The sequence below is a fragment of the Odontomachus brunneus genome, unplaced genomic scaffold, assembly GCF_010583005.1.
Source record: "Odontomachus brunneus isolate Ranch 3 - 2012 unplaced genomic scaffold, Obru_v1 Obru_scaffold_074, whole genome shotgun sequence".
Classification (NCBI taxonomy): domain Eukaryota; kingdom Metazoa; phylum Arthropoda; class Insecta; order Hymenoptera; family Formicidae; genus Odontomachus; species Odontomachus brunneus.
Window position 1 is genome coordinate 1346596 of NW_022639524.1, and position 23054 is coordinate 1369649.

General features: G+C 38.2%; 3 protein-coding genes across 3 annotated transcripts; all 3 read left to right on the forward strand.

The window, feature by feature from the left end:
* The first annotated feature begins 242 nt into the window (after positions 1-242).
* LOC116847145 (major facilitator superfamily domain-containing protein 6) lies at positions 243-13671 on the forward strand. Its single transcript, XM_032821837.1, has 12 exons — positions 243-381; positions 5111-5342; positions 5490-5644; positions 8192-8406; positions 9705-9849; positions 10056-10295; positions 10363-10729; positions 11020-11200; positions 11287-11450; positions 12216-12419; positions 12533-12700; positions 12781-13671. The coding sequence occupies exons 2-12, from the start codon at positions 5222-5224 to the stop codon at positions 13362-13364; spliced, it is 2544 nt and encodes an 847-aa protein (XP_032677728.1). The 5' UTR covers positions 243-381; positions 5111-5221; the 3' UTR covers positions 13365-13671.
* A 214-nt stretch (positions 13672-13885) lies between these two features.
* LOC116847151 lies at positions 13886-17389 on the forward strand. Its single transcript, XM_032821853.1, has 4 exons — positions 13886-14354; positions 14527-14670; positions 14752-15049; positions 15708-17389. Exons 1-4 carry the CDS (start codon positions 14215-14217, stop codon positions 16284-16286), a joined length of 1161 nt encoding a protein of 386 aa, XP_032677744.1. The 5' UTR covers positions 13886-14214; the 3' UTR covers positions 16287-17389.
* Positions 17390-18385: 996 nt separating this feature from the next.
* Positions 18386-22581, forward strand: LOC116847127. The gene is made up of 4 exons (XM_032821792.1): positions 18386-18389; positions 18666-18822; positions 18995-19208; positions 19313-22581. Exons 1-4 carry the CDS (start codon positions 18386-18388, stop codon positions 19544-19546), a joined length of 609 nt encoding a protein of 202 aa, XP_032677683.1. The 3' UTR covers positions 19547-22581.
* The last annotated feature ends 473 nt before the right edge of the window (positions 22582-23054 follow it).

Consider the following 23054-nt stretch of genomic DNA (forward strand, 5'->3'; position numbering starts at 1 on the left):
ATCGTTGAAATAAGTACGAAAGAACGTGCTGCATACTACATCAGCGATACTAACTTTAGACTATTTCAGAAATCAACGGGCGGACTTGCTCCGAAACTGAGGACACTTCTGTCACGAGTCCACGAGGAGGATACGGTACATCGGCGAGGCGAGTCGGAGGGAATGCGCCTTCGCTATATACATCTTCGCGAGACGATGCGTCGCGACTGTCGCACTTAGATCGGATCGGTGTATTGGAATACGCGCGCTCTTTCCTCTCGACGTCGCTACCTTGTACGAGGTGCCAGTATTGCGCTCGACATCGCGCCGTACGGATCCGTCGGCATTTTTTAAGGATCCGTTGCTTCTCCACGATTAGCCGTCTTATCTTCTACCAGGAAGGTGCGCGATTTCTCTTTACTTCCTCCGATCTTTTTCGGTGCTTTGTCTTCTCTCATTTATTCGATTGCCGAAGTTGTACATATTCGGTTGTACTCCAAAATATATTTTGTCGCAAACGCGCGCTTGTCGAGACGAAGCCGAGTGTTGTTTGATTCGGAATTTTTTGCGTCGATCTGAAACTTGGGAATTTCGGTACTTAAACCATAACTTGCAAATTCTAATTTCTAAAAGTCGTGCAATTATCGACGACGAACGCTTCGCACATGTAAGTTACGTTGTATCATATCGAATAGCGATCAAAAGTTACGCTGCTTCTCGCCGCGAGCGCGATTTACGCGCACGTAACAACGAAAGAGCGACGCGACGTGGGAACCTTTTGGCAAACGGACTCGTCGATGGTTAGAGCACGTTTTGAATCATCGACGTGTACATCTATCGTCGACGATTCGTACGTACAGCCGTACATTACGACGCGTGTCGCGGAGTACTAATAACGTAATTTGTAAGTTCCTTTCAATAAGCTCCAAAGACCTTATACTGGACTAGGAGGTAATAGTTACCTGACCTCGATACACTTGAACCAATTTGTCCTTTCGTCGTGTGAAAACACTCATCGATCACTATTGCACGAAAGAATTAAATGCATTTTGCAAGAATATCGTTGTTGCAAAAATGTTTCGCGGTCGTCGTGCTTCTTTCTTTTGTTCGTGGATATTTTACATATACGTAAAAAAGCCGAGAAAAAAGTCGGAATTAATTTACAAATTATTATTTATTATAGTCGACTAATGTTTTTCCTGGATAAGATGGAACGTGAAATCAATTACAAACGGCGTTTTAACGGCCATAATGTACGTTTATATAAGAATTCTAATAATATTGCAATCTCATCTGATGGTTATTAAACGACTCATTACGTAAATTTATCAACAGAGATCTTGTATCACACCGGATAAATGTATATTTTGCAACAGAGTATTTCACACTAAGATTTTTTATTACGCGTGAACGCATTTTTCCTTTTACAGTTTTTTGTCTACCGATAATTAACTTATTTTCATATTCTAATTATACTGTGAAACTGAGACTGTAATATCGTGCGATTAAACGAAACGAGTAAATCGTTGCAAATGACAATTCATATGTAGAATATTCTAACATATTAGTACATGTAGAATATTCACATAACATATTAACATGTAGAATATTCATAACATATTAATATCAATGTCACTTTTCGTGACGTTAATTTATTCGTTTTAGTTAGTGAAAGTTAGTGGACACTTTTTGCAATGATCCGACCATCGCGACGGTCAAAGTTGCGATTTTCAGAGAGCACAAAAATATTCTATAGATATTCCATGAATATTATTTATGTATATTTGTATATTCTGTGAATGTACTAAAAATGTTGTATGTTAATAGTACGTTATTAGTATATTCGAATGATCAACTATAAATGTTCTATAAGTGCACATAAAATATGTAGGTTGATCATTGATTTTGCTTCCATAATTATAGAGGGATGATTTAAGTATTTAATTTCGAATACGTATTATGCGAAACTATTACATCATACGAAACTATAACAAATGCGTATTACTATTTTGAATGTTATGAAAACTTCACAGTTACATGAACGCAATTACATTGCGCAGTAAACAAACTGTACGATTGTTCTAAGAGAACATCTTTTTCTGTCATAAATATACGAATCTCTGTATATGTAATATTGAAAGTATATTTATAGAATATCATATTCGAATATCCTGAAATAAAAGATATTCGTATTTCATAAGAATATTTATGAAATGTTTTTGTGCTATCTGGGTTTTTGCAATGCAGATAATTCGATTGCGCCGATAACATTGTGGAAACGATAAAGCGGCATACCATATCGCCGTTCAATGTAAGCACTATTCTGCTCGTTTACACGCATGAGACTTGTTCATTCGATTGTTTTGAGAACTCATTGCGGTATGAATACCGTGTGACATTTCTCGAATCTTTACCGTTCGTGAGAGATTGCATATTGAGAAACGCAATCGACGTGTCACAGAAGTTGGTTTAATATTCGTGCCTTAAAAGAAGTGATATATTCATGATATAAGAATACAAGGTGAACCATTCCCGAAGATGCGCAGTGGTTGACCAATCAGAGATTGCCCCCAACTGCCTAGGTTAAATTTGATGTAAATATGGTTAGATTATTTCCATATGAAAAGTGTGTTTTTTGGGGGCAACATTTCATTGTTACGGTTGACTTCGGTTACGTCTTCGGTTGCTATTATGCGCAATAGTACACCTTGTATTCTTACATCATGGATATATTGTTGCTCGCGTTACGTGAAAGAATTCCATCGAGACTTTATCAAGCAGATTCCTTCCTTCTCATCCCGCTCTCTCTCTCTCTCTCGATTAATCTTCAGTTACACAAAGCTCTTTTATTTTTTCTTTCGTTATGAATAACTGATTGTTTCAAACAAGTTTTTCCAAGGCATTCGAAGACATTCTTACACATGCTTTCTTCGTTTTAAAGTAAAAATTTGTTTAGCATTCGCTCCTAATTAGAGAACCGTAAATATGCTCGCTAAGATTCTCTGTACGTTCGCAACCTTCCGCCCGTAGCACGTGTTGAACCTTGAATGGAGAACGTGTCCGTTTAGCATTACTAACACAGCCAACGGTTTTCGCGGTCAAAGAGAGTTATAAAAAAAGACACAAAATAGTAACCGTGCTTCCAAAGAAATGCCCTTTAATTTGTGCATTCTTTTGCGAAAAATCGTTGAAAAGCCTTTAAACCGTTGGAAAATTTTTCAAATTCGTTGATTTTAAGTTGATCTTAAGATGATCTTAAAATCTTAAAAAATACTTGAAAATTTACTTCTAGTATATAAAGTTTATTCACATTCTTCGTCGAAATTATTCAAGTTCGTTGATCTTAAGTGGACTGAGAAAATAAATACTTGAAAATTTATTTGTTATAAAGTTTATTTGTAGAAGTAAACTTCAATTCACAAAAAAATTTTTTTGCATAAATAGACTTTATATTCCACAAATAAATTTTCAAGTATTTTTTCTCAGTGTACAGATGCTTCAGATTTAGTTGGTTTTCATAGTAAAGCGATCAAACTGTGGAACAATATTTCTTATTAGATCAAGCTAATACAAAAACTCCAGGACATCGCACATTCTAAATATTTAAAAACACTCTAAATATCTGTGTGTGAATCCATTAAATATTTTTAACACTGACGTTTCTTCGTAATTTTTTGTCACATAAGCGGACATTATTTCCTATGAAAATATTTCCAAGAAAACGTTCATTTGCGATCCAATTAAATAGAGAGAGAGAGAGGGGGGAGAGGAAGAGAAGTAATAGTTAATGCTCACTCACTTCCGCGAGGTTCGCCAATGTGCGAGTTATGCAATTAGAACAGTAATGGTCTTTCCTCTCAACGCCGTCAACAACCGGCAATTTTGCGTTAATTGTGGTACTCTGTCTTATAATTCGCGACGTACGATACAAAGGTATTCGCGGCACTGACACATTGAAGAAGTTGTCGAGGAAAACAATGATAATATCACAAAATGGCATTGCAAAATTGCTTGCGCTTAAACGGCAAACAAAATCGTGCTGTCACATCGACACGCGGCGAAGTCGAATTAATATAGCGTTCTGCGGATGTGTAATTTCATTAACGCGACGATGATTCGCTGGAGAATTGCGAAAATCGATTATCTCGAGGATAAATATTTGCACGTACGACCACGACTCGTGGTGAACGTTTCACGAATTTAATTTCACGAGCGGAAGTTGACGTACGGCGTATACGCGCGCGCCGACGTCGAATGTATTGTAAAACCGTTATGTAAAAGTCGTGACATTCGTATCGACACGGCATTTTATGCCATGGCCGTCGGATTTCTGTAACGACGATGACACGGCCGGTCAAATTAATGGGTTGCGTTGCCGCCGCGAGAGAGTGCCGCGTCGTCGCGATTGATACGACGGAAAAAAGATATGATGCACATAATGAGACGTATTTAGTTGCGAGCGACACAGTTATATCATCCTAGTTATCTTTGAGTTAGTAATAGTAATGTGTACGGTTGATATAACTCAATTACTTTGGCACATCAACTACATCCGACGTAGTTGCGCGTGATCTGATTGTGGCAACCAGAAATCGGCTGGGCTGACATTTACCATGGCTACACTCTGGTTGGAGCAACCAGGTATTGTCATTGTAACTCAACGATTGCTCTGTGGTTACAGTAACCACATAATTACTTGTTCTGTATTTTACTATTGAATCTGATCGGCATAGCCAGATTTATGTGTAGACCAACCATACTTTTTTGTCCGTGTACAGTTGATCTGACTCAGTTGCTTTGATACATCAACTACATGGATATAGTCGCACGTGATTTGGTTATGGTAAGCAGAAATCGATAAAATTTGACATTTACTATAGATATATTCTAATTAGAGCAACAGATATCATCACTGCTGTAACATCATTGACTCAGCAATTTCTCTGCGGTTACAGTAATCACATGATTAGTTGTTCTGTATTTTACAATCTGGCTGACATAACCAGGTTGACGTGGGCCAATCATTCTGTTTCTCCCGTGTACAAATTTGGAATTGCGAGCTATAGGACGTGTCGTATTTTTGCACAGGAGGGATCATTTATATCGGAGGAATTTTTATAATTGTTTCTAGGTAGAGACACGGAGAACGCAGTAGTGACAAGTACGCGACGGAAATGTGCACGATACAGACTGAATACTTCACGATCAATTAATCGTCAGATCCAAACACATATACGTGTGCATGCGCACGCTACGATACGTCAAGATGTTAATGCTGAAGAGCTGCTTCAGGAGGATCAGCAAGGACTTCCGTCAGAAGGAGCTGATGCCTCTGAAATTGATATTCTTCGTCCAGTCGTCCAGTGAGTAATTTTGATTGACGGCCAAATTGCGCGCTTTTCCACCGTATCTTTGTTGCAACTAACTAATGCCTGGGTAAAATCAGACGCAAAATCTCCGTCGGGATCGACGCTTTCAACGTTATAACGAGAACTATGGTCCCGCTTTAGCACTCTTCGTGCTGTATCCGTACCTGACTATACACATGAGAGAACTGGGAATAAATGTGGAAGAAACCGCGATAATGAGCTCTATCACACCTCTCGTGTCGATGGTGATGCCGCCGCTCGCCGGTATGTTGGCCGATCGAATAGGAAATTTCAGGGTAAGTGATTTTCCAAAATAATTGACTTTCGTAATGCTGTGCGTGTCGCGGCATGTAATACGGGGGTTGACTTTCTTCGACGCGAGACGTTCCCGCTACGTTGCGCAAAAACTTCTCTCGCGTATCGTTTGTTTCTTTTTATTCTTTGCGTTATGCTGTTGTACGTTTAACCTTTCGAATGCTGTGGACTCATATATACATCCGGTAACTGTCATCGGTATGGACTGTAAATGCACGTATGCCCACAACGAATTTCTTCAGCCTATACACTGAGAAAAAAGATCTGAAAATTTATTTGCGAGATATATAAAGTTTATTTCTGTGAACATGTATGTGAAGTTTATTTCTGCGAAATAAAGTTTTATTCTTTACACACACAAATAAATTTTCAAATATTTTTTTCGGTATATACTTTCGACACATACAACGGTTATCAACTGCGATGCGCACTTGGATTTATGATCTCTTTATTTTCTCTTTCTTAGTGATCTCTTATTTTAGTGACTGTAATAAATCAGGTTTAAAGTAAAAGTACTAATTCCTGAATACACGTACTTAATTCTGAACGTTCTTTTTGTTTTGATCTTTAAATACTTTAAAGAGAAATATTTAAACTTTTAACATAAAGTAGACAAACACACATATACAGGGTGTCCGGTAACTGATCGAGCAACCATCGTGTACGGGTAGAACGGGTCAAAATAATCATAAAAGTTATATACCATTTTTAAATTCTCTCAATATTTATTCCGTAATTAATTAAAATGTATAAACGAATGAGCTCACGAGAAGCGGTAGGACAGGCTCTGTGTGTAAAAGAAATGGTAGTAACGATAATAGATACTCTTAGTAACGATAAGTAAACAACTGATTTCGAAGTGGAGTAACGTATACGTATCGCTTGTTACTTCGTCTCGAAATTAGCTGTTTACTCATCGTTGCTAAGAGATAAGCCATTTCTTTTACACACAGAGCCTGTCCTTCCGCTTCTCGTGAACTTATTCGTTTATACATTTTAATTAATTACGGAATAAATATTGAGAAAACTTCAAAATGGTATATAACTTTTATGATTATTTTGACCTGTTCCACCTATACGCGGCGGTTGCTCAATCAGTTACCGGACACCCTGTATACAGGGTGTCTCGAAACTACCGGATGTTATTTTAATGGCAGATTCTTTAGAACATTTTAAAATGAAAACTTTCATACAAAAATGTCGAGGCTATAATAGTTTTCAAACAGGAAGCGATTATATTTCACCAATAATAGGGCTGAGATTTCGCGCGCTCAGGCACGTCGAAATGACAAGTGATAAAGGTGCTCCTATGAATGTCATTTTTTTTACGATATTATGATTATTATATAAATTTACAATAACATTGTCTAATATGTTTTACCGTTTTTCTACGCATTACATAAGTATATTTTTTATACGAATAATAGTTGTAAGACTTCTTAAATATGATTCAAGTAAAAATGAAATATTTAACTTAATCTGTTAAAGTGTCGATCAATTATTACCATAAAGGTGTCCGCTATTCTATATAGCGTGTGGCACCTTTATCATTTGTCATTTCGACGTGCCTGTAAATGTGTGTGTGTGTGTGTGTGTGTGTGTGTGTGTATGTGTGTGTGTATATATTTTATATATACATATATATATATATATATATATATATATATATATATATATATATATAATACTTTTCAAATTATAAACGATTAAAGTTTACCAGTTATATTGGCTAAAGTACGCGCGCTCAGGTATGGTACAACACACAATGGTACAGGTGCAAGCACATAAGTGAGAATTTGCATAAGATATGAAATTAGTTGTAAATTCCTGAAAGAAACATCAAATGTGTGATAGCTTATTGATTCTCATAAATATATTGTGTGATATTTTATTCATAACATTTTGACGAAATTATTATTTGCGATATGTTTATTTAAATGATAGAAAAGGCAGATTATTATTATATACGTTGTTGTATGTATGGAACTTCCGTATCAATATTAGTAAAAGAGACATGCACCTGTACCATTGTGTGTTGTACCGTACCTGAGCGCGCGTACTTTAGCCAGTATAGTTGGTCAACTTTAATAGTTTATAATTTGAAAGGTATTATAGCCTCGCCATTTTTGCATTAGGATTTTTTTATTCAAATTACCTCAGGAACCCGCCCTTAAAAGATAATGCGGTAGTGGCGGAACACCCTGTATATATATTCGATATATGTATATATATTTTATGTTGAGTTATGTGTTTAAATATTCGTATTTAAAGGTCAAAACAATAAGAATACTCAGAGTTAGGTACGCGTTCAGGTATTGGTACTTTTACCTTCGTTTGTCTCGGTGCATTGCTTTTCAATTTCTCGAGAAGTTATTTCTTTCACCGATTGACGTACGACAACTCAAAGTATTCCATCCTCAGTGATCGTTTAGCTCTAAAGTAATCCACAGTTAAAAGATTAATCATGTATACATGTATCATGTATACATATTTGCATAGCCATCATTAATCTATTCTTCTTTTGGCAGATTTTACTGTCGGTGTTTTCCGCGTTCGGCGGTTTAGCGGCGTTATTGCTGTTGTTAGTGCCGATCGGCAGAGTGACAGTACATTTCCCTGAGAGGATAGTCATGGACCTCGGTTGTCAAGGTGGAGGTGGTCCGTTACTTCACACAATGAGCCAGACTCATCCGTGCGAGACAAAATTAGAATCGGAGATCGCTGTCACGGTAGAAAGTTGCGGGTGAGTAAAAAATCTAATTACGCGTCAGCGTAAGTTAGCTGATCGACTGATTACGTGAGCCAATAACGGGACGAGGAGAAAAGTTTAGCAAATTTCCATCTTTTTTCACGGCATACTTAAAGATTCCTGAAGAAAGATACATCACGCTCGTTTATTCGCCTCAACGTTAATTTCAATGACAAAAGGCAGCGTGTCGAGGAAGATACGGTTATCGCGAACGGTAATTTCGGACAATCGCGACAAAAAGCTTTAATGCGCACACACATATGTATATGTATGTCTACACACGTATACGAGTGTCTTGTCTTCCTGTTTGTTTTGTTTCAGCTTATGCGCGGCTAATGCTCCACGAATTTCTTGTAACTTTGCTAGCTGACTTTCAATGATAAAAGATTGAATCGTATTCAATCTTTCTAAATCGCGATTGACGTGTATACTGCTTTATTCGATCCGTTTGTCTCTAAGAGTATTAATAATCGTTATTTCAAACTTGCCTCAAGTGAGATATGCAGATTTAAATTTAGAGTTAGATGTAAGTGTTTTAGTTGAATCGCGAATATAACTCACATTATATGATTGATACATACAATGATACATTGCACACAACATACGTATCAAAGATGTCTTAAAAGAGCCCAAAAGATATCTTAAAGATGTCCCGAAAATGTCTTTGAAACATGCGTTGTATAAAATATTATATGATTCAGATGAAAAATTTAAATTCAATTCTAAGATCTGTATTAATAGTTGTTACTTGAAACTTATCTCAAGTGAGATACTCAGGTTTTTATACAGAGTTAAATCTAGATTTTTTAGTTAAATCACGATTACAAATATAATGTAACATACATATTATATAATTTAACTAGAAAACTTGAATCTAAATAAAAATTGGTACCCATCAAACTTATCTCACGTGAGATACACAGATTTGAATTTAGAGTTAGATCTGAAATCAGTTAAATCATATAATATATCCCTTATAGAAATATCATACTAAGAATCATTGATAATTACTTATTTTCAGTATTAAAAATACTGGATAATAAGTAATTATCAATGATTCTTAGTATGATATTTCTATAAGGGATGCGACATTACATATTTGTAATCGCGATTCAGCTAGATAATTCATGTCTAACTTTAAATTCAAACTTGAATATCTTATTTGAAACAAGTTTTAAGTAACTACTATTAATATGGACTTAAATTTGAATCTAAATATCTCGCGTGAGATAAGTTTCAGGTAACGACTATTGATACGAGCCTTGAATATCAACGATTTTTTCATCACGCAGATTCGTGTGTGACGTGAAGACGGGCAACGAGACGGATCGAGATTTAGTACTGAAATCGAGGGTTTATACGATCAAGCATTACAATCTGCAGACCGGCGCTAATATTACGTACAAATACACCGTTGCACAGAACGACCTGCCAGCGGTACGTTACACGTTTGCGCGCTACATGTATGTTAACGGGTTGTCTCTCACGCTGAAGACACGATTTCTAAAATCATGTTACGAATAAGCGGTCTGCTGAAGGTAGACATTGGTCACTCTGCGCGTAAGAGAACTTCAATGCGCGTATATTATTTTCCTGACATCGCCTCGCTAATGAACATATTGTCGTATTGTACTCATTCGCAGAATGTTGGCCAGCAAGAAGACATGAGAGAGAATCGACAATTGAGGAACAACGAGTTCTTCAAGACTTCCATCCGTCAGGTTTCTAAAAATCGCTATTTTTTCCCGACGGATCAGCTCTATCAGTTCTCATGTATTCCGTCGAAACACGTCGAGGATTTTGGTAACTTTTCGATCGATACGTTGCATGAAGTATACGGGAATCGTATTTCGTGCACGTTAGGCCATCTGATCAAGCCGAAGGTATGAAAAGAGATCGACGTTATAATGTAATAATAATGTACGCATTATGTATCTTATGGTTTTCCAGAATTCCGATCGAACGATAAATTATCATTTATATAAATCGAAGATCAAGAGTTTGCAGTTGGACGAAGAGGATCGGCAAGAGGAGCAGCAGAAATATCTGGCGGAAGAAATATCCTGGTCGGGCGAAGATTTTCGAAAACTTACCTGTGATAATCCGGATTCCACAGACACTCGAATCGTGATAGATACGCAGCTCGATGATCACGATAAAAATCTGGAAAGCAAACGAGTCTTGAACACGAACGAGTGTAGCAAAAGATGCATAGTTACTGTACCTCGCAACGCGATGTGTTCCAATATGAACATGGAGATCGAATACAATGTAAGCTTGACGTTCTGGCTTTACCTCGTCATTAGAGTATTCATAGGTCAGTACACGATGCATCAACGTATCCCGCAACTGTCCTTCGAGATAAAAATTCTCTTTATTCTTTTAAAGTGAATCAGTGAATGGTCACTGATATCAGTTATACCACTGAGCACTTTCAGTGCAACACTTATAACTGTAAATCAGTGTATATTCACTGTTTTCAGTGATGTTTCATTGATTCATTTTAAAAGAGTAATTAGCTTATCTTGATTCTCGCGTGATACTTTGTTCCGATAGAATGAATTTTACAACGTTATTAAAAGAGTTTACTTCCTTTTCTCGTTTCAGGTATTATCGGTGGCACGACTTTCGCGATGTTCGAAGGTGCCGTAATAGCGATATTGCGGGAACACGAAGCGGATTACGGCCTTCAGAGGATTTACGGTAGTATAGGAGGCATGATTTCCTCGCCCTTGTCGGGTCTTCTTATAGATTATGCTAGCAGGGGAAAGAGTTACACCGATTTCAGGTAATTCGATCGCGACGTGTGTATATTCCTGCGATTTTTATACAAAGATATTAGACTCGTTGAACTTAGCGAATCTCTTCCTTCAGACCAGCGTTCTACTTGTACGCGGCATTGAAACTCGCATCAGGTTTCCTCATGTTGCTGATCAATTTAGAATTTAAGGCGCCGTCCACAAATGTCGTGCGCGACGTCTTCACTGTATTGCGAAATATCGAGACTGCTGCGCTCTTTCTTGCTTGCTTTGTTCTCGGTAAGTGTTTTTGTACTCTTCAATATTAATCAAATAAAATAATTCAAAGGTCTATAAGAATCAATACACCACACACATTATTACAGGTATTACAGTGTAATCAAAATAAAAATAATTTAATTTATTAGAGAGATATAGTCAAGAAATAAAATATATATTTGAAATTTTATCTGATTGAACACTAAAGAAGTTTGCAAAATTGATTTATATGTTTAAAACGCAGAAGGAAAATGTGTTCTACTATTCTACTATCATTTATTTCTATCTTTTCAATTTTATGTCACTGTTATTTAGTGAAACGCTCCACAAACAATTAATATTTTTATCTATTAGTCTGTTCAGTAATAATGCTTACGAGTGTTTATGTTCTGAATATCTCTACTACTAAAGATGTTTTGAAGTAGGATCGAAAGATTTAAATGAATTAAATAAATAAATATATATATATATATATATATATATATATATATATATATAATAATATATTTAATTTTTTTACTATCTTCTTTTAGAAATTATATTTTTGTTTTTTATTATATTATAATATTTGTGACTCTCATAAATTCTTGAATTATTTTTTATTGGACATCAAAGAGTCTCATAAAACTTATTTATTTGTGTAATATTAATTATAATTATATAATTATTGATTAAAGAGGAACATTCGCATCTCCGTTTGATAAACGTATTTTCGTCACGTCTTTAGCAAGTAACTCAAGCAAATTTAATTATGCAGAGTTTAATAAAAGGGAAAGGTCTTGATAGGCACAGCCTGGGGATATATCGAGTCATTCCTCTTTTGGCTGATCCAGGATTTGGGAGGATCTAGATCACTCATGGGTATCACCATAACTGTCGGCGGTATCGCCGGCATACCGTTGTTGGCACTCTCTGGGCCAATAATATCGAAAATTGGTCACGCGAACGTACTCTTCATCGGATTTGTGTTCTATGCCGTCAGGCTTTGCGGTAAGTGGTTCAGTTATTACTCGGTGACAATTCGAGTAATGTGTAGTTTACACAGTAATGTGCAGAACACGTACGAACGCGTTTAGAAGCATAATGAAACACTTCCTGCGCAGGATATTCCTTGATTTACAATCCTTGGCACACTTTGATCTTCGAAGCATTGGAGTCAGTCACGTCGTCTCTCAGCTTTACCGCAGCCGTCACTTACGCGGCGAAATTATCAACTACGTCCACCGACAGCTCAATACAAGGACTGCTTGGTGGTGTTTATTACGGAGTCGGTATGTTCATTAAAATCTTTCAGCACGTAATAACGATTGAATTCAGTTGAGTAAAACTCGTTTAATTTCTTAATTTACAGGAAAAGGTTCCGGAAGTCTGATCGGTGGTTATTTAATGAAGGCTTTCGGCACCAGACCTACCTATCAGATTTTCGCGGTGATAACTTTAGTGACCGGCATAATATATTTCATATTCAATGTGGCTTATTTGAAGAAGCGACCACAGGTCGAAGGCAACGATATCGTGAAGAAGAAACCAAAGCCTACCGACGTGAAAAGTAGCGAGAAGCACACGAACGATATCAATCTCGAGGAAAAACCGCAGCTTAAAGAAATCGAAAAGAAAAGGGAAGATAACTCGGTGAAGAATGACGGTATTGACAATGGAGGATTTTTGAAGGAATTGTCGACAGAAACAAACGAACAAAATTCAAATCAGATAGAAGCTATTAAAAACGCCAAGAACGTTAACAAAACTAATACAACTCCGATCAGTCAACACGAGAATAAATCGACCAGGAAAAGCGATACGTCTCACGTCAAAAATGAGAAGAGCAGTGCTCGCGAGAACTCTTTCACCAATCCGAACTTTGAGGCCGACAAGTCGGATCAGTGCGAAATCACAGTGGAGAGCCAGCGGGTAGACGACAAGCGTGTCGATTGACCTAGCTTCCTAGCTGCATCGAAGCGATAGTCAATTATAACGAGCGTATGTATCATAATCGAATCATACAATCTCACTATCGTACAAATCAAAGAGAAATCCGTTAAATGCATTCGCGTCGGTATTATTGATGCATTGTAACATATCAGTGTGTATTCAAAGATCACATCCAAGCTCAGATCTCGTCTTAATAATAGTTCCCGTGGCATATAAATCATCGGAGTTTGTTTTTGCTTTACGATATTTATTGAAATCGTAATGTACGTTGAGAGAATAAAAAGAGAACACATGTTATACGTCACACACATACACGCTTAAGAAATGTAGTATTTTTTGTTCCTTGAAATGTTATCTTTATAAACGTAAACAACGTATCAGGATCGCATTATCTTTCTGTTTCCTCATGTCGATAATGGGAGACAATCCGTTTTACTTGTAATATATCAGATTATGTACCAGAGAGCGTACACTCTCATAACGGATCGTTACGGTTTGTAAAGTGAATTAGAGCGATTTTGTCAGGCGTCATTTCTTCTCGTTAGCATGACTGCACCGGCTGGATATGTTTTGTCGTCGGGACCGTCGAAATCGACGCTTCGACGGCCGCGAGCACCAATTCCGTTGCGATTTCGCGTCCACTCGGCTGCAAATAGGTAACGAGAAACGATATATTGTCCGTGACGCGTGAGAGTCGACACGACTGGAAAAGCCGAAGTCACGCTAAAGCGACAACGCTGAAGTTCACGGACAATACATTTTCGACAGTTGCGAGCGGTACTTACAGTTACAAGTCTATATAGAGGACACCGGCTTCAGGATCACGGCCATTCATGTTCGACTATCAGCGAGTATGTTACGTATTTTAATTTTGCTTCTCTTTCCACGCCTGTTTACCGCCACGGTGCCGTCGGGAGTAACGTCATACACGAAAGTATCGAGAAACGGCCAGCTAGCGAGAAGCTCTCACGATTCTTTCTCGTGGATCAGCAGGTGCGTACTTTGAGAACAGTTCACCTCGTATACTATATTTTTTTGAATAATATTAAACGAGTTTTCTTTTGTTTGAATTTCAAATACAAGATGAACTCTAGTTGAATAAAATATTCTTGAAGCGCTTTCCTGCACGAGAGAACCGAATTTAAATTTGATTTATACACTTCAGGACTCAAGTGAGAAACGATACGAAAATGGACAACGAGGATAAGAATATAAGTGACATTGTTATCACAGTATCGCCTGTGTATGTCACGCCCAAAACTCCGAAGTTGAAGAAAGGTGAAGCGATCGACCACCCAGTCGCTCCCAGGTAAGGAAGGTTTGGTTTACATATCAATACAAATAGTTACTAGTATTCTTTATTAATAATCTATTGTGTTTGTGTATGCAGATATTCGACATTGGATCATGAAATGATAGCTAAGCTAAATGCAGGCAAAAAGCAGATTCAACAACGATTTAATCCACCTGCAGTATTCGACGTGTCCACGAATGATAGGCCGCAGAACGGAAGACCGCAAAAAGGAGCGAGTATATCGAATTCAGGAAGCTTCAATGTATCCTCGTTTCCTGGTCCAATTTCGTTTGCCATGTATGAGTACAGCCCACCAGAATTTCTCGAAGACAAGCCGACGTCCAAGCCAATGATCAGCGTTTCGAAATATCCATCTATGCCAACGGACGATAAGGTATATGCTTCATAAATTTATAATGTAATTATTGCTTGATAAATAGTTGAATTCTAAATAATCTCACTTATTAATTTGATGTACTTAAGTTGATCAATCGCTTCGATTACATTAAATTTAAGCAAAACTGATTTTAAAATAAATGTCCTAATGATTGAACTAATTAAGAAAGCGTGATCAATTTTACATGTTTATCAATAAATACTCAATTGAATTATTAACAAAATTAATAATAATAAACTAACGTTTATACAAAACTTTTATTTGTCAGCAATCGAAAAATAATAGGAGATAAAACAATCAATAAATATCAATCATAATTTTAATGACATATTGGATAGTGCCGATTATACTAATAATTAAACTGAAAAATAAATTACATCTTGATTAGTGAATATTACAGATTCATTAATTGAAAGATCGTGAAATAATATTACAAATTAGATAAAAATATATCTTTTAACAAAACTTCAAAAACTTCTTTAGAGAAATATTAAATATAAATATAATACATATTAATCATATTGAGACAAAGTTCAGTTACTAGGACATTTATCTTGTTTCACGAATAAAGTGCGTTTCAATTTTGCATTGATAAAAATACAAAAGTATAGCAAATGCGAAATACGTTCTCACAATCTATTTCTATCTTTCGCAGATGCCGAGCGGTTATCAAGCACCGTCGAGCAATTATCACGTCGATGATAGGCCAGAGATGAAATATCCTAACTTTGATGTCGCGTCTTCGTACGAGAATAACGAGCCTATGAAGAAGCCCATGAAATTCGCCAACCATCACGAACGCCCGTTTCCATTTGTGGAGGACTCGTACGGGCACGATCATCACGATTTTCATCACGAGGTGATCTACGATCACTTGCCCGAGTACCACGAGCATCATGTCGAGCACACGACGCAGGAGCCGCCGGAAATGAACGATCAGCGGCTCGACAAGCGGCCTTATTCGTATTACTTCATAGGGAAGAAGCTCTGGTATGTACCGCTGTACTTTAGCATTTATTTCATTATATACATAGCGGCGCTCGTGCTGAAGAGCATCGCTAGGCATAAGATCAATTTCCCGACGACCCTGGCGGAGGCTGCGGGTCATTCTGCGGGTCATTCTGCGGGTCATTCTAAAAGGAGCGAGCCGGACGAGGGCTGGTGGAATTTTGCCGGGAAGATACTCGAGGGGGTAGAACGATTCGCCGAGATGTCCGGTAGTAAAGATTTTTAAGTAAACGTCGTGTAAAATCGCTCATCGTAAAAGTTCAGGCTACCGATCTACCGAATGCTCACTCTTCGAATACTCCCGTTCGAGTGGAGGGAGCACTGATTGTCGCAGTGGAGCATACGATATAACCCGATTAGGTGTGGCAATTAATTTATAAGGCATGTAACGTTAACGCGATCATTGAATGTAGGACATTTGAATGTAGGATGTTGAAATTCAGAGTTAGGTAAGAGTTAGTTTTTGTTTAAAATTATATTAAGTTTAAAGTTAATAGCTCTTAAATTAAGTTAGTTTACGTGTAAAGTTACACAAACACAAACTAGATTAAAAAGTTAACATTAAATTAATTTATTAAAATTAAAAGTTAATTATGCAGAACGGTGTATATGTTTTTGCATAATTAACTTTTTCATTAAAGATTAAATTTGCGAATTATTAATGAAAAGATAGTCTTTTATAAAAAAAAATACCAACTGTTTTATGCTCAGTGCATTCCATACAAGAAAAGTATGCTGGCGCTTAGAGAGGCAAAAAACTTGCCTTATTATTATAATTAACTTATTATTATAACTAACTTATTATTTTCTTTTCATTTTTTTCATTGTTAACATTTCGCAATGATTTAGGTACTGATGGATTATTTTAACTTATATAAAGGAAAAAGTTAATAAATTAAAGTTAGTACATTTTAAGATAACTAGTTTAAGTTACGAGCTTACAAGCTTACAAGCTTATTTTGAAACAACTAAATTAAGAGTTAACTATATTAATTAAATAAATAAGTAAAAGTTATAAACTTCTTAACAGTTTGACTTAACTTTTAATTAATTAACTAGCTGTCACCCAATCCTGTTTAAGTTAATCCACGATAATTATGTAAAAGGTAGAAGTACGTCGTTTAGGCTTAAGTGGAATGTACGTATACCTCGAGATAAATAGGCAAAGAGAAAAAGGCATGGGAAGAAGGAATCGTGTATGATGACACAGTCGTCTTTATTGTTTCCCGCACCTACTGTTCTTTGTCTATAATTGATTGATTGATTTCCAGCGTGCGAGTTAACCGCCCGCTTCCGAATAAACGCAATACTTACGATGTTGTCGATTAATTCCCGGTGTCACGACGATGTATTTCCCCTTAGCTCTATCTCGCTCTCGGAGCCGCTCGGATTCGTTGCTGTACTCGAGCTCTCGTCGCGTCTAATGTGCGCGTGCTGCAAGCCGAGGCTTTCAGCACGTTGTCGAAGCAATTTGCGTAAACGGCGCACGGCTCGAGCGAACGTTAACGGCAGAACGGTATGCAATTATCGCTGATTTAGAATATCGTTTCAACGGTACTGTCCTAAGAACGTGCTAATTATTCGACGATCTGACTGACCAGTTGCAATAAAAACAATTTCTTACTTAGTGCGACTTAGTGCGAGAGCGCAACGCGTCCGAGCGGGCCTCGATGTGTTTTCCATTGACGTGTCCAAATTGAAATCGATAGTTCACGAGCGTTTAGCGAGTATCGGTCGGAGCTCTCGTAGTAGCACGTACCGTGTTAATTACGTAATAATTCTAAGGGTATCGCGGCTCCAAATCACGTTGCGTCATGCGGAAGCGTGAGCGCGGATCATCAATGAAACGTATCGGCTCACGACGGTAGCTATTCGCCGAGCGACGACGACGCGCGAAATCTGTAACAATTAGGGCTGTTAACGCTGTCGGATTTGCTTAACGTTACCGCCGATACAGTTACCATGCACCGGACGCCGGTGTGGAGTATCGAAACTGGGTCCGAGGATCGTTCAGTACCACGTCGGACGCTACGACCGCAGGTTTTCCGTCTCAAGGTTTTTTCCCGCGCCACTTTCCAAGTGTCAAACCACCAACGAGACCGTTCCCGGGAAAGTAAATAATATTCAGCGAGGAGGGCGGAGGAGTAAAGCATCTTCTCTCTCTTTCTTCGTCGTCAAGATCTCAGGACCGGGTGAAATGTGACGACCGTAGTGGGATGGTGTATATCTCGTGTGGCAAGCGCAGGAGGCAAAGCGCCTACGATACATCACGGATAGTAGTTGCGACGATAGTTCCTCGCGGAGTTAATGATTAAAAAATTTAAAATGGGTCAGTAACTGCTAGAGAAAATTGCTTGAACATTTATTTGTGAGGTACCAAGTTTATTCACAAAAATAAACTTTATTTCACAAAAGCAAACTTTATATCCCATAAATAAATTTTCGAGTATTTTTCTCTCGGTGTAGCTGCAGTAAGAAGAACATTAATGTGAAATATCTGTGAAATTATGGCGTGAAATAAATGTTTGCGCGCACGGATAATGAGTGTTTCTTAACATATACCGCTCTAAACGAATAATATTTTTATTAGATTTTTATTTCTCAGAAACAACACCCAGCCGATTAGCTTGCAAGTTCGTCCTACTGTCAATCTGCATCTACCACGCCTCCGCCGAATCGAGCATCGAGAATGCGGAATCAATTTCGGAGACGGGAGCACCCGGGGAAAATATTGAGCTGACCACGATCGCGCAGACTATCAGGTGAGAGATTTTTCCATTCTGTTCACCACTCTATCGCTCTTAGTGGTGTCAAACGATTGAGACTTTTCCGAGTCTCCATGAAGTCTTCTACGAAGAAGTATGAGAGAAAAGGTCTGGCTGATAACAGTTTGAGTCAATTAACGTGGATTAATCGTCCGCGTTTAACCCGCAGACGAAGCAGAGCCTACAGACGTGGTTACAATGCCAGAGGGGACAACAATGATTACCAAGACGATCATTACAATGATAATATGGACGATCACCCGGACGATGAGGACGATCATGGTCACACGAAGGCGATAAGTCAGCCTAAGGTCGATTACTGGGCCGGTTACTACGATTTTCTCATCAATGAAGGGAGCTACAAATTTTGGGCCGTTTTTCAGGTAATCCAAAAGCAATAATCAGCGATTCAGAGTTGAAGCAAAATGTGCATTTTGCAGGTAATCGATTTGCGACTTAAACTCATTCGTATTACTGTCTGCCTTAGCTCGCCACCGCAGCCTTGCTAATCTACAGCAGTTTCGCGGCTCTTTACTACGCGAAAGTGAATCCGCCGACCACAGACGACGATTTCGACGATATATTTCGCCGGCGACGACGACGACGACGAAGGAGACGCCGTTCGCTTCCCCTCGCGGCGCGCGACAGGCCTTTTGTCGGATTGGACGCCGTCACGTTTCAGAGGATAGTCGAAGCCGCAGACGCCGAGCGAGCGCGTTGATTTTATTATGGTCGTTTCTTTAACAGAAGCGTGAAAGGACTTGATACGAGGACGGTAAATCGAAGTAGATCAGCGAACGATCAAACATTGAAGCGTTTCAACGAGCACTCGGAAATATATTATTTACATATTCGGGTGTTATTTTGCCATTTGCATATTCGTCTTTCATTGAAACGGAAAGCTGTACTTTGGAAGAAAACGGATCGATGTCCAAAATATCAAAGCTGGTGATAAGAGCTGAGATCGCTGCTTTTTAAAGTACAGAATTAATCCAACTGTTCTTCAAAAAGGAAAGACTGCTTTTAACCCTTAAGTGATGTGGCAAAATGCAAATCATATCATGATTAACTTAAGGAAATTAATTAATTATTTCGAACATGAAATTATAATTCGATATACTTTCTACATTTTATTTTTATTTGTATCTTATATGTTTCATGCACTTCATCTTTCGTATATTTCATTATTTTTCTAAATTTGTGTAGCTTTTACAACCAAACATGTTTCAGATCGAAGATAAAAAGTTCTTTTAAACGCAATAAACGTGTGGTTCAAGCGGTATTTCCGCTTATATTGCATTAATTAAGGGTTAATCGACAGAAAATCGGAAAGAGACACGACGTAGTTGTTATCGATTAAGTAATTTTGAAAGTTACTAGACGAACTAGAGTGTATATAGTTTCACGTGTGTGTGCGGCGTGTGTGTTCGTGATTAATTAGTAATCGCGGAGTACGACTTGTGTTTACATTTGCGGCTTGAGGTATCTACGAAGTAAGATGTGTGCAATCAAAAGAGAGCCGAGAGGGTTAATCGGACGGAAAGTAATGAGAGCGAAGGAACAAATGGGCCGCGGTTGGTGGGCATTTCTCGCTTTGAAAGGTGGCCGAGGCTCGAGCGAACGACTTTTGGCGACGGCTCGAGTGTGTCACGCTCAGCTCGGCCAGAGCGACCACGAGCCGAAGGGCCGACCGTGCGCGCGGCGGTGATCGGTAAATATATGCGTGCGACGGGATCAAAACGTAATAAAAATCTCCCGAAAAAATGTCGACCGATAAATCAAGCGTGGCGCGGCGAACCGCAGCGTGGCGCGGCGAACCGCAGCGTGGACCGTCGCACGATGCGATGCGATGCGGTGCGGTACGATGCCATGCCATGCCATGCGATGCGCCTCACCTTACACGCAAACGCGTACGCATATATACATATATATTTTTTTTATACATAGCTACACATATACACGCGTACATTCGCAATGCGCGGCGCGATACGCGCGCATCGAAGCTCAGAGGCAAATTTCCTTGTCGAACGACGCAACGTAACGAGAGACCCTCGAGCGACTTTTCGGAGTGTCAGGGGCGTATGTGTGCTGTATCACTCGATCTGCCGAATCTGCTGCTGAACGGTGCGACCTGAGGGAAATGTTCGACTGTCGACATAAGTACGGCCGACGAGACATCGACTCTTCCGTCTGTATTTCCGGCGGGCAGCAAGAGGATGAGAGAAATGGAGGAAATTGGACGGAAAGCGCGAGCGGACCGCGCGATACGGCCCTGCGAGGATCACCTACAGCATCTCGCTGATGCATTCCGCCACGTAGTCAGCTGCGAGGTATACCTTAAGAGCGAGCACGACGATCTTACGACGGCCGGGCACCGGGTGCCCGGTCCCATCCACCCGAGAGCTACCATTTCGGAGGGGTGAGCACCGTGGGCCCCCGTTCGTTCCTCCTTTTTTCCCCCGGTCGGAAATTTTACAGATAAATCTCCGACGACGAAGGGAAACCGGGCGAGGGATTACGCCCCGCTCCGAAATCCAGACCGCGGGCGATAAAAAGTGTTATTTACAGCTCTCGGTACCGGCGTGCATGCATGCGTCGATCGATAATTCCCCCCGCTCTCGGCCGCCCGCTACGCGCCGCTCCCGCGAGCGAGTGGAATAATAATACGCGATAATGATAGTGCCGCTAACCGGCGCGCCAGCGTCACAACGGACGTGCTCCCCGCGTCGGGAAGCGTCGCAGAATTCCAATTTCTTGAGACTGCTTCGCTAGGGCGAAATCAACTAATGTTAACGTAACGTTCTAGGTTCGACGATTCAGCTTGCAAAATCATCATGAGTTAATCCACCCGTCCCCATTGAGGCTAGATAGGGCGTTATCTTTTCATTTTTCTAGAAATACTTGTTCACAATCGTATATCGCCGATACATTAAGCAATCCGAATTCGTATTATTTGTTTAGAGTTAGTATATATTGAGAGAAATAAATATTCGTTTCTCAAAGTAAAGTATGCGATACAAGGTAAATGTCCCAATGATTGAACTATAGAATAAGAGAGTATGATCAGTTTCACATTTTTATTAATAAATAGTTAATAATGAAAGTACTAACAGGACTAATGTCTATATAAAACTTTGGTTTATCAACGATCGAAAAATAATAAGAAATAAAATAATCGATAAATATCGTTTATAATTTTAATGAAACATCATATAGATAATGTCGATTGTGCCAGTAATTGAAGTGAAAAACTAACTATATTCCAATTACTGAATAATACAACTTAATAATTGAATTCTCATTGAAGAATCCCAAATAGATAAAAATGTTGAATAGCATGTAAATGTTTACATAGCATGTAAACGTATACTTTATAATCCTATCGTAAGAACACAACGTGTTTAAAATGCTTGTTTTGAGAAATACTCATTTATTACGCCATTTAATCAAAATATTTACTCTTTGTTAATATAATCCTTCAAAACAACAAAATAAGCAGCAATTTTCATGGTATCAGAATGTCGCTGCAATTTTTATGTCATTGAATAAGACTTTTTGTATATGCTGAAAAAGAGTCTTGTATGTGTGAATGCATTTTTGCACTTGCGCTTGTGCTAATCACTAAGGATTGGGAACTCGTTACTTGTAACGAAGTTACAGTTACATTTTTTCGGTAACTATAACTTAACTTAGTTATTTTTTTCCCACCTGTAACTGTAACTTAATTACTTATTTTTAGTAACTTGTAACTTTTTTAATAGTTATTTTAATAGTACTTGGGAAACGTAAAATAAAATTAAAATTATATAGTAATCGTATATTAATTTAATAAATTTATCAAGGTATTTATGGAACATGTGATTATTAAATTCTTTTATCTCTATAAGACTATTATTAAATTTTTATTATGTTAAGTACAGATTTGAAATTTGTTAAGTGGATAGACTAATTAATGTGATAGGTATTAATTATAAAATTTAATTCTTATATTTTAGTAAAGCTTAAAATGTAAGATTTTTGTATTTACAATAATAATTTACAATTATTTCAAGAAAGTAATTTTAAAGTAACGACTCGTTATTTTTTGAGTAACTGTAACTAGTTACTTTTAAAAAGTAACTTTCCCAACTCTGTAAGCAGATAATATTCCACACAGCAGAAATATTCAAAATATTAGGACCTTAACTTAGTTTCCGCCCGCAAATGTTAGATGGCAATGCAAACAGTTC

Excerpts from the sequence above, each read along its gene's own strand:
- LOC116847127 (XM_032821792.1), top strand. Across the intron at positions 18,823-18,994 it reads ACGATCGCGCAGACTATCAG|ACGAAGCAGAGCCTACAGAC; the intron begins GTGAGAGATTTT and ends TTTAACCCGCAG. Across the intron at positions 19,209-19,312 it reads AATTTTGGGCCGTTTTTCAG|CTCGCCACCGCAGCCTTGCT; the intron begins GTAATCCAAAAG and ends TGTCTGCCTTAG.
- LOC116847151 (XM_032821853.1), top strand. The coding sequence starts at position 14,215 with ATGTTACGTATTTTAATTTTGCTTCTCTTTCCACGCCTGTTTACCGCC. Across the intron at positions 14,355-14,526 it reads TCTTTCTCGTGGATCAGCAG|GACTCAAGTGAGAAACGATA; the intron begins GTGCGTACTTTG and ends TATACACTTCAG. Across the intron at positions 14,671-14,751 it reads GACCACCCAGTCGCTCCCAG|ATATTCGACATTGGATCATG; the intron begins GTAAGGAAGGTT and ends TTGTGTATGCAG.
- LOC116847145 (XM_032821837.1), top strand. The coding sequence starts at position 5,222 with ATGCGCACGCTACGATACGTCAAGATGTTAATGCTGAAGAGCTGCTTC. Across the intron at positions 11,201-11,286 it reads AAGAGTTACACCGATTTCAG|ACCAGCGTTCTACTTGTACG; the intron begins GTAATTCGATCG and ends CTCTTCCTTCAG. Across the intron at positions 12,420-12,532 it reads CTATGCCGTCAGGCTTTGCG|GATATTCCTTGATTTACAAT; the intron begins GTAAGTGGTTCA and ends CTTCCTGCGCAG.